A 13,644-nucleotide genomic window follows, 5' to 3' on the forward strand; every position below is an offset into this window, starting at 1 on the left:
GGTTCAGCAAATATTTTTCTCTGCACAATGGCCTTTGTTTGGTGCTGTTGGCCCTCAGCTACAAAGCTGGCTCCTAAGATACGGTTTCCCATCTCTCCAGCCAACTGTCCTCACCCCAGACCTTATCCTCATCAGAAGCTGGAGCAGAGAGGGAAAAGGGGCCTGTGTGCATTCCCAACTTTCCAGAGAGCACGCCTTCTAGATGGGTGGTCTCCAGCCCATCTCTCCAATTTGTGGGGTCCTTCTGAGCCTCCACTATTGTTTTTCCCAACACTGGGAGTTATAAACCACATGTCATCCTTTATTTTAATTCAAATTGATCTTAAACTGGCAGACAGCCCTTGGAAAACATGGTTTAAGATTGGGGCTATTTCCAAATTTCAGTTGATGAAATTTTCTCTGTTTCCTTTAGTCCCTTTAGCTGGGTTTCAGGAAAGGAGTATTTTGCTATTTTGCTGGTAAGTCACCATCTTCCCTTTTAGTCCCCAGTGTAGTATTTCCTCCTTCTCTGTAGAGGTAAAGCGGCAGGGCAAGGAAACAGCGCAACTCTTCTTAAAGGAAAATCTGTTTTATGTCTTGCTTTGAGTAGTGGGAGAAGTGAAGTTTTTTCCTAAAATCATAATAGAAAGCTCTGGGGTAGAGCTCCAGAGAGCAAAATCTAATTTTTGAGAAAATGTTGGTTATGTGGCTCTAGGTGCTTTTCTTCACCCTGTGCACTTAATTTTATACTTATTAAAAATAGAAAAATATGCTGTTCCACTTCTGCACTAGGCTGGGGAGAGAGTGAAATGTATCCTTTCTGCTATCAGCAAGAGACACTAAACACAAGAAACTACTCATTACTGCCTAACAGAAAGAAGGATCCTTAATTTCTAAATGAAACTTCCTTCCACCTTTCCCCCTCTCTCTCTCCACACAGAGACTAGGGCAACCACACTTTCCCAGGGGGGGGACTCACGGCCAGGTATAGATATAGGCTGAGGCATTTCTTCTGTTTATGACATTGATACAAAGAGATGGATCATAACTGGTGTATACTTAATGCATAGGTGTCAAGATCAAACAAAGGTTTTATTGCACCCATCTTCTTTTTCCAAACAATCCTATATAATACCTCAGTTTCCTGATGTAATTTTAGTGGACTTAAAGCTGAACAGCTTAAGCTTATATAACTAATTAGATTTCACTTCCATGACAGTCAATAACTGACAGCTAGCATGTTGCCTCCTGTCAGTCACAAATCCACGCCGTGGGCAGGTAGATGGTTGGGCCCTACCCGGGATGAGGTATATCAGATGAATTTTTTTAAACTATAATGTTAGGTCAGCTGCCTGTGAGTTCATGGGCAGTGTGCTGTGCCTGCTGGTAACAGACAGCAACACCTTTATAACAATGGGCACACTCACTGACAACAAAGATTAAAGGTAACGAGATCGTGCTTAAACCGATCTGACACCTTTGTAGAGTTTAAATATGGAGTTAGAATAAGGTTGATCAGTTAACCAAAAAATATGTAGAGTACTTACCATATGCTCAGTACCAGTCTAGATGCTATAGAAATACAACATTCAGTTCCTGTTCTTAAGGAACCTGGGCTTTAATTGAAAAGACTAGTGTACATATAATAACAAATCATGTACGACAGAGAAGAATCCGGCATTAAAATTTGACCCTTCTTCAGTACTGATGCTGTTAGCCCTCCCAACCTCCCAAACTATCTGTTGGTTTTGTAACCTACCCTCTCCTCAATTTCTTTCCACATTTCTTCCACACCTCCATCATAGCCTCCTGTTTGAGATTCTGTCCCCTAAAGGTTAGTATCCTCCAATCTCAGGCCTCTTCTTGATCTACGTAGTCAGCCTGGTGAAATGACCATAACTGAAACTTCAACTACCGTCAGTTTGCTGAAGAACCTCCAATCCACAGATCCAACCAGATGCACCTCCAGGTCCCACGGACACCTCAAAGGGAGATGTCCAAACCTGCTCCCCTCCCAGAATTTCACATCTTGGTGGATGGCACCACCATCCGCCTAGTCGCCCAGCCTGGAACCTCAGGAGTCAATTGTGACTGCTGCTTCCTCCTTACTCCTACATCCAACTGGTCGCTGAGCCAGTTAATTCTTCTTCTTCTTCTTTCTCTTATCCACCTCCTTCTCACCTCCCTCCTACTCAATGTCATTCTTAGTTCAACAACCCATTATTTCTTGCCTGAACTATGCCTGAGCTTGTAAACTGGTTTCTCTGCCTTTGGTATCATGCTCTCTTCCCCTGAAGCTCTCTCCTCTCCAGCCACTCCCAATCTTTCATCTAACACACCAGTCACACTAGAACTACTTGTCTTTCCCCATGTTTTCTCATCTCCACATCTTCAAGTGGTTTTTCACGTTATTTTTTCATCTCCATAATATTCACGTCCCTTTGCCTGGAACACTCTACCTTCTCTTCTCCCTATTAATCTATTAAACTTCTACTTATCCTTTAAAACTCAGAGCAGACATTATCTCCTCCAGGAAGTTCTTTCTCATACCCTCCTACCCAGAGTCAGATTCCTCACCTTTATACTGGTGTCCAAATATGCTGTTGTCTAAAAAAATACTTAAAAGAAATGAAGTTCCTCTTCATCTCATCTGAATGCAAGAGGGGGAAATACATTCTCATAAAAACTACAGGAAATAGACTTTACATTACTGTAAACAGAGATAAGTCTCTATGTCCCTCATTGAAAACTGTGGTCCACATTGAAGTTGCCCAGTAGATACTGCTATCAGCTACAGCTGCTGGACAACACCCCTCCCTCACCCAGACTTGCACCATGTTCCAGGCAAAGGAGATGTTTTTCTTGTATTGGTCTTTGACTACTTCTTGAAGGCAGGATAATCAACTGGATAAAAATACAGCATTTCTATGAAGGTGACCTAAAATCTATGTCTCCTAAGCTGCTGCTTTCAGGAAGGTTTAATGTTTCCAGTTGCCTATGGACTGCTCCTCAGAGACATCAGGACAAGACTTAAAAGTTAACACAGAGCTGTCTCCTTTATCCATAAAACGATGAGCAGATGATCTCAAAGGATGCTATTCCCACTAAAAATGAGTCCCATCTGGACTCATTCTCTGTCCTAAACTGGCTCTCCTTGTGAATTTCCCCATTTCTGAGAATAGATAAAATACATAAAGGGCCTAGCCGATAGTCATCGCAGCTATTGTCCTGTCTCTGCCACTGGTGTTATAGGATGCTTAAAGGGTGGTTAGGGGGATCTCCAATGTGTGCCTCAAAATCCTAGAAATACATCAATACTCCCTTCCCCCAGTAATTCAATATAGAACTTCAATTTGTGCAAAGTTTTCTCAAACCTGTACATACCATTCTGCCTTTTGGAGTAAGGGATTTTCTTTTATGTCATCTAAATTTTATTTCTTTGAAGCTTCTGCAGTGCCTTTAATTCTAGTATTTTGAAATTCAGAGAACAAATCCATATGAACCCCGTCCATACCTTCAGAAACCTGTAGTCTTTATACAGAAGTTAAACAATACTCTTAGTGCTTGGGTTTTTGGTTAACTAGTGATGCCCATATTGGCCAAAGTTGCTTATTTGGCAAAAATCACCATGGAGCTTGAATATTAGGGTTTTTTGTTATGCTATAGGACCTTTATATGCTTTTATAAAGTTGTTCCATACTTAATTGTCAATCACTTATTATGAACACTTAAAAGGTGTCTCCAAATTTCACCGTCACTTCTACGAAAAATTCTTCCTTAGACTGACCTGCAATCTGCACCTCTCTACCTACAACTGTTGAGGAGATGGGTTTCTGAAATAAGAAATGGTTCCCATCTGACATCAATCCCAGAGTAAGTAGCTTTATTCCTGATCCTTGTCCTGGGCCTGAGTTCACAAAGACAAATTCTGCCATACCAGCTGATAGAAGCACTTGTCCAGACATTTCTGCAAAACAGGATGGCTTTCCTTAACACGAACCCCAGCATCTCTAGAAACTGTTTCCAAGTGATCCCTTCTTCTTCGGCCCTCTTCATTCCTAATACCACTGTTTTAGCTAGAACTCATTTCTCAGCTAAACAATTTCAATTACAGTATGGCACGGTGGTTACGAGTCCAACCCCTAGGTTCAAATCTCACTTGCACCACTTGCTAGCTCTATGACCTGGTCAATTACTTCGTCTAACTTTGCTTTCTTCATCCTTAAGATGGAACTACTGACAGTACCACCTCATACAGATGTTACGAGAATTAAATGAGGTGGTGACTGTAAAGTACTTGGCACTGTGCCCAGAACAGAGTGAGTGTTTCTTAAATATTATTATTATTATTATTATTGTCAATAGCTTCCTAACTGGTCTCTTACCACCAGATTATCACCCTTCACCAATTCATCTTCCATACTACTTCTAGGATGCAATTTCAAAAATATTTCTTGATTATAAAATACATATTTCATTATAGAAAATTTAGAAAACATATGAAGGAAAAGTCACCCATAGTCTGACCATAGAGACAATCACTGTTGATGTATTTCCTTTTAGCCTTTTTTTTTTTTTTTAACTTAGGTGAGATGATCGTTTATGTACTACTTGTGCCTTCCGTTTTCATCTAAGCATTTTTCCGTAATTTAACATTTAACAACACAAGGTAAGTTTGGTTCTAATTCTTTGTTTAGCAGTAAATACAAATTGGAGCAATAAATGACTGGCAGTAGTGGGAATCTCTGCTCCCCTCATCTCCTGCCCCTGCCCCTGCACTTCCCAGTCTGCCAAGGCAGCAGCTGCCAGCACTGCCCCTACTGGGTTTCCCTCATGCTGACAGTCTACTGCCTGTCACCAGCTTCAAGTTGAGACTTGCCCTCTCGGGTCAGGTGGCTCCTCTGGTCTGAGGAATGCAGGAGAACACTGAGGGTTCAGGTCCACTCCTGTGCTACTGGCCTTACATCCTGCTAGCCTGCTCCTTGCTGCCCCTTAGACTGTACTCATGAATCCTTCGGTCTGGAGTGGCCACCTTCTCGCCTCTCCCCATCTGTGTTCACCACATTTTTCAAAACCCAGCTCTGAACAAGACTTTGTTAGATAAAACATTACCCTCCATAATGACACCCACGCCTGGTGTTTCAGAGCCTCCTTACAAGTTTAGCCACTTACATATGACATGATGGGCACGTGGCAGACACTTGTTGAATGGGTGACTGAATATTTTATTGTTTATGTTGTCTCTTCAAACAAACCGCAAAGTTCTTCAAGATGAATCATTTCTTTTATTTTTATCCTGCCCAGTAGTTAGTACAGAGCTAGTAATCAATAAATGATTGATGGATAAAGTAATAGCCAACACTTTTCTTCCTCTATAACACACGTTTTTACTTCTTTTTCTTGCCTTACTGCACTCAACAGGCTTGATAACAGCTAACACTCCTATAGTGCGTATTATGTGCCAGACATGGCTCTAAGTGCTTTATGCACATTAACTTATTTAATCCTCACAATAGCCCTGGGGAGGGGATACTATTCTCATTTTCAGGTTATGCATGAGGAATTGATGGAATTAGAATTCAAATTTAAAAAAATGAGTCTGATCAAACATAATATCCATATAATTGAATTCAACAATTAAAATATTTATTAAGGATCAGCTGTGTCCTAGGCACTAGGTAAGGATATTTCCTACCCTCGAGGGGGAGACACCTAAGGAGACCCTAAACACAGGGCAGATGGGACAGATACATACAGACACAAAGAGAGAAAGAACAGGGGAGGAGCCCAGTCCCTATGATCAGAACAAGCCTGTCCCAAATGCCAGGAAATAAGGGGGCCTCAAAGTCACGTCATCATTAGTCAGATCCAGCGACGAACAGGGTTAGCCCTTGGTGGGAACCACAACCCTGGAGCACATCTGTGAGCATTTGGCAGGACCCTGCACATCTGTTCACCCCCAGACAGAAGCCCTGGGGCCAACTGCTCCCTGGTCCCCAAGTGATTCCTTGTCAACGACCCCTCTGCCCTGTACCCCAGGACTCTGGGGTAGCTGGAGTGGGCAGGACAGCCCAGCTCCTCCTCACCATCTGGGACACAACATCCCAACAAGTCACATGTAACAGGCAGAGAAGACAGTCTTTTCACAAGACCTGATTGTGTATCATAAAATCACAAGAATTCAACATGCTTATTGCCAGCACCAACGTGTTTTTTGGTCAACATCTGAAACACATGTATCTTTTACAGAACACTCCCCAAACCAGCAGAAGCCGGAGCCTAGCGTAGACCCGGAGTTACCAACGCATCAGTGACCTCCTCCAACACAGCAGAGGTCCATGGAGCAGCCCTCATAGCCCCGGGGCCCCACTTGTATCCAGAAGGCAAGGCTCAGAAACGGACCCAACTCCTCAGCATTCCTACCCAAACCACACCTGGAAACTAACTGCATCCACCCATAACTCAGAGCCCAATCTCCAGTCTCTCAGGACCCTCAAACTCAGCTCGTCAAAACAGAACTCAAATCTGTGCTCCAGTGACCACCACCACCACCAAGGCCGAGACCTGAGTTGTCCTCATCCCTACACGCCCCCTCTTCAGAGGCCCTCAAACCCACTCTGTGCCCTCCACCCACCCACTCTTTCAGTCCAGGCCCTTGTCATTTCTTGCCTGGATCATGACAACATCTTTCTTACAGGTGCCCCCACCAATCGTTCTTCCCCACAAGCTAGAATAGTCTTTCAAAAGCACAAGGTGACAGGTCATTACTCGCTTCCCTCAGGAGCTCACTATTACCTCTGAAGTCAAGTCAAAGTCCCAACCTTGGGCCCTGCAAGATCTGGCCCCCGCCTGCCTCTCAGACCACCTTTTGTTCATCCCCACATAGACTCCTCCCTTTTTTGCTCCTGCAGACCAAGAGCAGTCCAAATAAGCCCCTCTCCCCCACAGCTACCAAGTTCAGACCTCAGCATAAGCACCATCTCCCACAGGAAGGCCTCCACGATGCCTTTACCTCAATCTGTGCAACAAAGCACCTGTGGCCACCTCCACACACCACACAGCATCACTATCAGTTTCCTTTGATGTCTTTTCTACTAGCCTGGGAGCTCATTTCTGTGTCCCCAGGCCCCAGTGGGGTAGTTGGCACACAGTGAATGTTTGCCAGATGAAAGACAGAGTTTAGAAACACAAGCCCACCAGGCCACACCCCTTGGCCCTTCCCTGACACCCAGGCAGACTTACCAACGCAATCGCAGGTGGGGAACTCGGCCTGGGCTCTCTTGGCAGGCGTGTCCAGCAGACTCTTGGTGGGTGTGTCCAGGTACTTAAGAGGCGACTCCAGGAAACCACTGAGGGTGGGTGTGAGTGGATTCTCAGCCTTGGTGGGTGTGGCCTCCTGGCCTCCCTCCTCCGAATGGAAGCAGGTGGTTGAGAGCACGGTCACAGCCCCCGAAGACTCGATCTTGATTTGCTTGGGGGAGCGAGTAGCAAAAGGGCTCTCAGGAGCTGAGAGACATGTTGGCTGGTTCTCGGGATCCTGAACGGGCACAGAGGGGGGTCCAGGAAGCCCAAAGCTATCCCCAAATTCAGCCTCAAACTGCCGGATGAGCTCTTCCAGCTTGTCATCAGCAGGGGGAAGAGGGCCAGCAGAGCTGGGCTGCAGGGCTGCCATGGGGCTGGGGGACCTCATTTCCTGAGTAGGGGGCAGCAGGCTGTCCCCAGAGGGACTAGGTGCAAACAGCGCAAGAGAAGGTTCTGGGGGCAGGGGGATAGCAGAGCCCTGTGAGGTGGGGACGGGGGCAGGTGGATGTGCCTGCACATCCTCGGAGGCTGGGGGCCTTAGTCCTTCCAGGACGATTTGCCGCAGAGGCAGGAAAAGAGGCTGCGCTTCCCGTGGTCTGGACTTCTTGATTTGAATGGGCTTCCGGACAGTGGGCTTGATTCCAGGGGTGGTTTTCTCACTTCCCACAGGACCTCCAGCTGGTGTCAAGGGCTTCTTCTTCTTCTCCTTGGGTGGTCTGTCCAGAGGCCGTGGGGCAGGTGAGCTTGGTGGTGCCCACCAGCCGGGAGCAGGAGGCTCCGTGGGAGCGGGGAAGGAGGCGTCATGGGCCTGTTCCAGGAAGAGACTACGCTTATGGTGGAGGTGCTGCTGTAGGGCGGTCTGGGCCTTCTGGTGGGTGTCGGGCTCTGAGGATGGCGTGGAAGCTTCCCTCTGGAGAACTGGAGATGGGGACGGGGCTGGAGAGGAAGAGGGCACCTCAACCTTGACCTTGGCTTTGGTGGGCAGGGCCTCGGGCCGCTTGAATACTGACTGGATGTAGTCACTGGCACTGCCCAACAACTGCTCCAGTTCAGCCATGGGGTCAGGGCTTGGGCGGGGCATGGGCCAAGAGCTCCGGGGAGTTGCTGGTGGGGTGTTGGTGCCCCACGCTTCAGGAAACTCTGTTCTGGGAGTTGTTAGAGGGAAGGCAGGGCTATCAGGAGCAAAGGGTGGGTGTTCTTCAGGGGGGACCACAGGCCACGAGGGGGCCCGGAGGTAGGACTGGGGAGATGTGAAAGGAGCAGGAGGGGACAAGGCCTCAGGAACGGGGCAAGAAGCCTGGGAGGTGGAGTGAGAAGGCTGGGGGAGGGCGGAGGAGAGCTGCGTGAGGGCCTCAATGGCGATGGCGGTCTGCAGGCTGATGTTTTTTTCCTTGGCGATACTCAGGGCACTCTGGGACAGGGGCAGGCCCTCGGCGGGAGGTATCTGGGGGACCTCAGAGCTGAGGAGCGGCCTGGTGCTTGGTGCTGGGAGGCCAGCCTCACCAGAGGGCAAAGTCTCTGGGAGCCTGGGCCGCTCCTCCCCTCCCTCCACGACCACAGACTTGATCTTCCCCTCCAGCCACTCGAGGTAGTCAGGGCACTCCGGGCCATCGCAGTTGCAGTTGGGAGGTTTCATGCCATGCCGAGCGAGGGCCAGGGCCGTTTGCAGCGTGTCAAGGTCTTCGCTGCCAGCAGAGCAGCCCTCGGGCCCTGACGGGGGTCCCCTGCTGTTGTTTCCAGCCTCGCGACTCATCTCACGGTTGAAGGTTTCATAGAGCCGAGTGCTAAGGGCCCCATAAGAGGACACAGCTTCGGCCACAGCCGAAAAGGCCACCAGATCGTGGGCATCTTCCAGGCGAGCAGTGTGAGCTGGGCCCGGGGCAGCGTCCCAGTCGGGCTTCTGGTCTACTCGCCAAGGACCCCCAGCCCCCAGCAGACTGGGTCCAGCAGGTTCTCTAGCACCATTGACCAGCGCCCCTGAGGCGCTTAGCTGCCTTGAGTCCCCATGGTACACTGGCCCTGAGTCCATCTGACCTGGAACAGGTCCATCAACTGGGCTGAGCTCTGAGCCTGTCTGAAGAGAAAAGGGGAGGAAAAAAAGGAAAAAGATGAGCCATAATATTTGAAAAGCCCTGTCCTGCTTCATACCACTCATGTGCACACCTAAACCCTGCTTCTCTTGCAAACCCTCTCTGTCTCTGGTACAGCTTGAACCTCAGCTCATCTTTCCACATCTCCTTTCCCAGCCAGCTGCACCAACAGAAGTGGAAAGCAAATCTTTAGGAGATCCTAATGCAGAATTCTGAATGTTGCTCAGACCCTTTTAGAGCCTCAGATCGATCATACTGACAAGGAGGCTCCCCTGAAGTCAAGCATTTGTTAAGAACACACAAAAAGGTCTTTAACTTGCAATGACTAAAGTGACACCAGGACCGTATTGACTTTGTTTTTTGTCAGGAGGGAAAGAAAGCTAACCAAGTGCCCTATGTAATAATGAGCCACAGTGTGGAGTGTGTGTGTGTGTGTGTATGCATAGAAAAGGAGCAGTTTTGATTAACAAATTCAGCCTGGACAAGGAGTCAGCCATAGCTTCTCAGTGGGAAGGAACCCACGGTTCATTTCTCTGCCCATTACTGTCCTCACTTAAGCCCAGGCTGAGCTCAGAGAGCTGGCGACAAGACGACATTCCCACTCCTGGCCCCAGGACTGAGAGAAACACTTCACAAATGATCTGATGCCACGTGCATTTAGCCCCATGCTGAGCCACTCAGGCCAATGACAAGTGAGGTGCTGCTTGGAAGAAGATCCAGGCCTCTCCCCAAGCCCAGAAACCACCATTATACACCTGATGTCCCCTAAAGCACAAAGAAGGGGGTGGGCACAAGAGGAAGGGGGCCGGGGGGCCCAGCCCAGCAAGTTAAAAGGTAATACAAAGATGTGGAACTGAGTTTGCAAGATTTGTCCCTCCAGAAAGAAAAACCCTTCCTTACAGTAGAATGCCAAAGAAAACGCAGAAGGAATGATGGATTTAGAAAGTCATCATTGGACGCTACAACCAGCAGGTGAAAGCTTGATGAGCACAGGATATATACATGGTCGCAAGATCATCTCGAAAACTACTTAACTACAATAGTAATTTTATAGTGGAGGAATCTGGTGGACACCACCTTAACCAAATGATCAAAGTTATCATCAGCACCAATATCAGGACAGACCAACACCATGAGCTTCTTGATACGATACACTGAGAAGGAGTAACGGTCACTCACACGGAACTCCGGCTAGAATGCAACCTCAATCTAATTATGAGGAAACAGCAGATAAACACAAACTGAAGGGCCTGCTAGGAAGTACCTGGATTGTTGTCTTCAAAAATTTCAAAGACAAGAGACAAACATCTCTCCCAGCTTACACAAGACTAAAGAGACAAGAGAGCGAAATGCACGCACATGGGTTACATCTTGGACTAGGGGGAAATAGCTATCAAGTACATCACTGGGACAAGTGAGGAAATTTGAATGTGGATGTGGATACGATCATACTGTGCCAACCTCAGTCTTCTTGCCTTCCGCATTATACTACGGGTATGTAAAAGAACGTCCCTCTCCTAGGACACACATACACTGGAGTATTTAGGAATAAAGGGACACAGTTATCTCCAACTTAATCTCAACTGGTTCAGAAAAAGTTATATGCATATAGACAAATATACACACACAGAGAATATGATAAAGCAGTTAAGGCAAAAGGTAAACAAGTTGGGTCTGTGGGAGTTCCAGGTGTAGTTCTTGCAACTTTTCTGTAAGTTTTAAAATTCTACCAAAATAAAAAGTTAAAAAAGAAATTAGTCCCTCAGGTAGAACACAAAGTGTATTAAACAGATGGTTAAAACGATACTAGTCCTCAGACTGTCGAACATGGTCATCCCGGGCTCCAGAGCAGTGGAGAAGCTGGGATTTGGGATCAGCCCTGGGGGTGGTGAGCAGAGGCCCCAGCTTGTGGTTCCCGCCTCATCCTCGTCACTGCCCCAATTCTGGCCACAAAGGACCCTTATGCTTTTCCAACATGCTTTCCAGGCTTTGCATATGTAGTTCTCATCGCCCCGAATGCCCTTCTCAGCCTCTGTGAGAGGCCACTCTGGCTTATCCTTCATCAGCTCAATGTCATCTCCTCCCCGACCTGGTTGGCAGAACAACCTGTGGCCCTTCCCCTGGGTTCCCATGGCACCTTGTACATGCCTCTATTAGCACTTATCATATGCCACTACTACTATTTGTTCAAGCAGCTGCCTCTCCCACCAGATGATAGTTCCTTCAAGACAAGGTCCAAATCGTAACGACTTCTGTGTGTCCTGCCCATAGCTGCAGCAGTAACACTCCCAGTCCATCCCCCACTGGCCATGGAATATGCCAGCCTCTCCCGGACCCTAGTGGAAGACTACCTTTTAGAACAAGGAACTAGGCACGACTACCTTTCCTCTAGGAATGTGGCTGATCACCCAGCACTCCCCTTCTTCCTTCTAGGAAACCTAACCCAATGTGGCTGCAAAGGCTACAGAACCTGAATTGTCAGATTGGTCGATTTTACCAATTAGTCAAATTTTACATACTTATGTATAAAAGAGAGAAGGAGCATGTACAACCAAGAAGAAACATGAGGGAGTAGCATGGATTTACAGAAACAGTGTCAGGAAGACTAACGCTGCATGAACTGAGGCCTCCCCAAAATGGTCAAGACAACTAAAAGGACTTAAAGTTATTTTTGGTGTGTGAATAAGAGCAAGAAAGGGCTAAGCCGGCTCTTGTGCCTCTGAATTCCCTGGGAAGGAAAATGCTCTTTGGACCAAAAAAAGAATGGGAAGAGTAGACACAGAAATGAGGGAAGTGAAGCCAGAATGGGTAGGGAGATTTTAAGAAACTCTAAATTCCAGTGCCCAGCCAGGGGGTCCCCCTGATACACTCCTCACAGCTGCTGATGACCCTGAAGGAAATCGCCATCAGGAGAAGGTGCCACCAGGCTAGAGAAGGGCAAGCGTCATCCCCAACTTTCAGTCTACTGAGTGAGCACAGCCCAGGGGCAGACTCCTGATTGGGTAACGACAGGAACCACAAGGAGGCAGGTTCAACGAAAGCCATCACCCATCAACGTCCACCTAATCTCACTGCTTTTTGTCATGTGGTCAGTGGACCAGGAGATGGGGACACATGCTGGCTGACAGGTCACAAACTCAAATCTGCCACAGATCTCTTTTGTTTGTTTTGTCAATATTAAAAAATCAAATTTCACATGAAACCCAGATTTCCCTGAAGGTCCACACTTCTGCCTGGCAACTTCGTCTATAACAGAGCATTGGCCACTGCTCCAGCCCACCCCTAGCTTTGCCACTCCACACTGCTTTCGTGAAACCAAGGCCAGGGGTCAGGGATTATTAATCAATTACCTGAATTAATTACCACTTCATTCATTTGTGTTACTTGCCAAGCCCCTGTAGGCATGTGAATTTGCCACGCGGGCTGTAGACATTCAAGTTTCACAAGGTCTGCCGCGATCCCTTTGAGGGCCAGCCACAGAGAACTGTAGGCTGGACGGGCTGGCTCACCACTGGCTGAATGACCACATTCAAAATACAAGCAGTGTATCAACTGGGGGGAGGGTCTTTAGGGGTCTGCCACAGAGCTCTGTCCTCAGAACTATCCTGTTCAACATATTTATCAAAAAGACAGAAAAGGCACACTTATTAAATAGGCAGATGTTGAAAATAAGAGGGATAAGCCATGTTGAGTGAGAGGATCAGGTGCCAAAAGGTCAAGAGAGTGAAGAGAAAGAAATCTAACAGGGCAAATAGGGTCTTCTACTTAGGTCCCAAACCACATATGTGCAAATTAAACACGGAAGAAGCACATAACAATGGCTAGCAGCGCATATAAAAATGTCTTAGGAATCAGGAGGGGTAAAAGACTCTACCTGATGGTACACTTAATATGATGTGATTTGGCAGCTTCAAAAGGTCTTATAACCCAGGGTTTTTTCAAACTTCTTTACTACAATCCACAGTAAGAAATACATTTTACGACCTGATCCATTATATACTTATATATATATATAACAAGTCGGCAAAACAGTCCCTCCCCTTACTAGACACACGAACCCCTCCCCCTCTCTCTTCTTGCAAGGTTACAACCTTCTAAGCTGACTTCACAGGCCACTAACGAGTCCCAGCCCATAACTGGATACGCACATGCTCTGACCTGACAGGAACAGGACCTGCAGCACAGGTGGCGATGGCCCTGCTCTGCCAGACAGTCCCCACCTGAACACGGGCTTCCCTCCTGGGCTGCACCCTCTGCGGGGCACAGAGGAGAA

General features: G+C 47.4%; 1 protein-coding gene across 3 annotated transcripts in view; it reads right to left on the reverse strand.

The window, feature by feature from the left end:
* Positions 1-13,644, reverse strand: part of TET3 (tet methylcytosine dioxygenase 3) — a 104,145-nt gene that overhangs the window by 41,123 nt on the left and 49,378 nt on the right. For all 3 annotated transcript variants that reach the window (XM_058550912.1, XM_058550911.1, XM_058550913.1), the window contains one exon: positions 7,222-9,355. In XM_058550912.1, the coding sequence (XP_058406895.1) occupies positions 7,222-9,355 (2,134 nt within the window). The remainder of the gene's footprint in view (positions 1-7,221; positions 9,356-13,644) is intronic.

The sequence above is a fragment of the Diceros bicornis genome, chromosome 12, assembly GCF_020826845.1.
Source record: "Diceros bicornis minor isolate mBicDic1 chromosome 12, mDicBic1.mat.cur, whole genome shotgun sequence".
Lineage (NCBI taxonomy): Eukaryota > Metazoa > Chordata > Mammalia > Perissodactyla > Rhinocerotidae > Diceros > Diceros bicornis.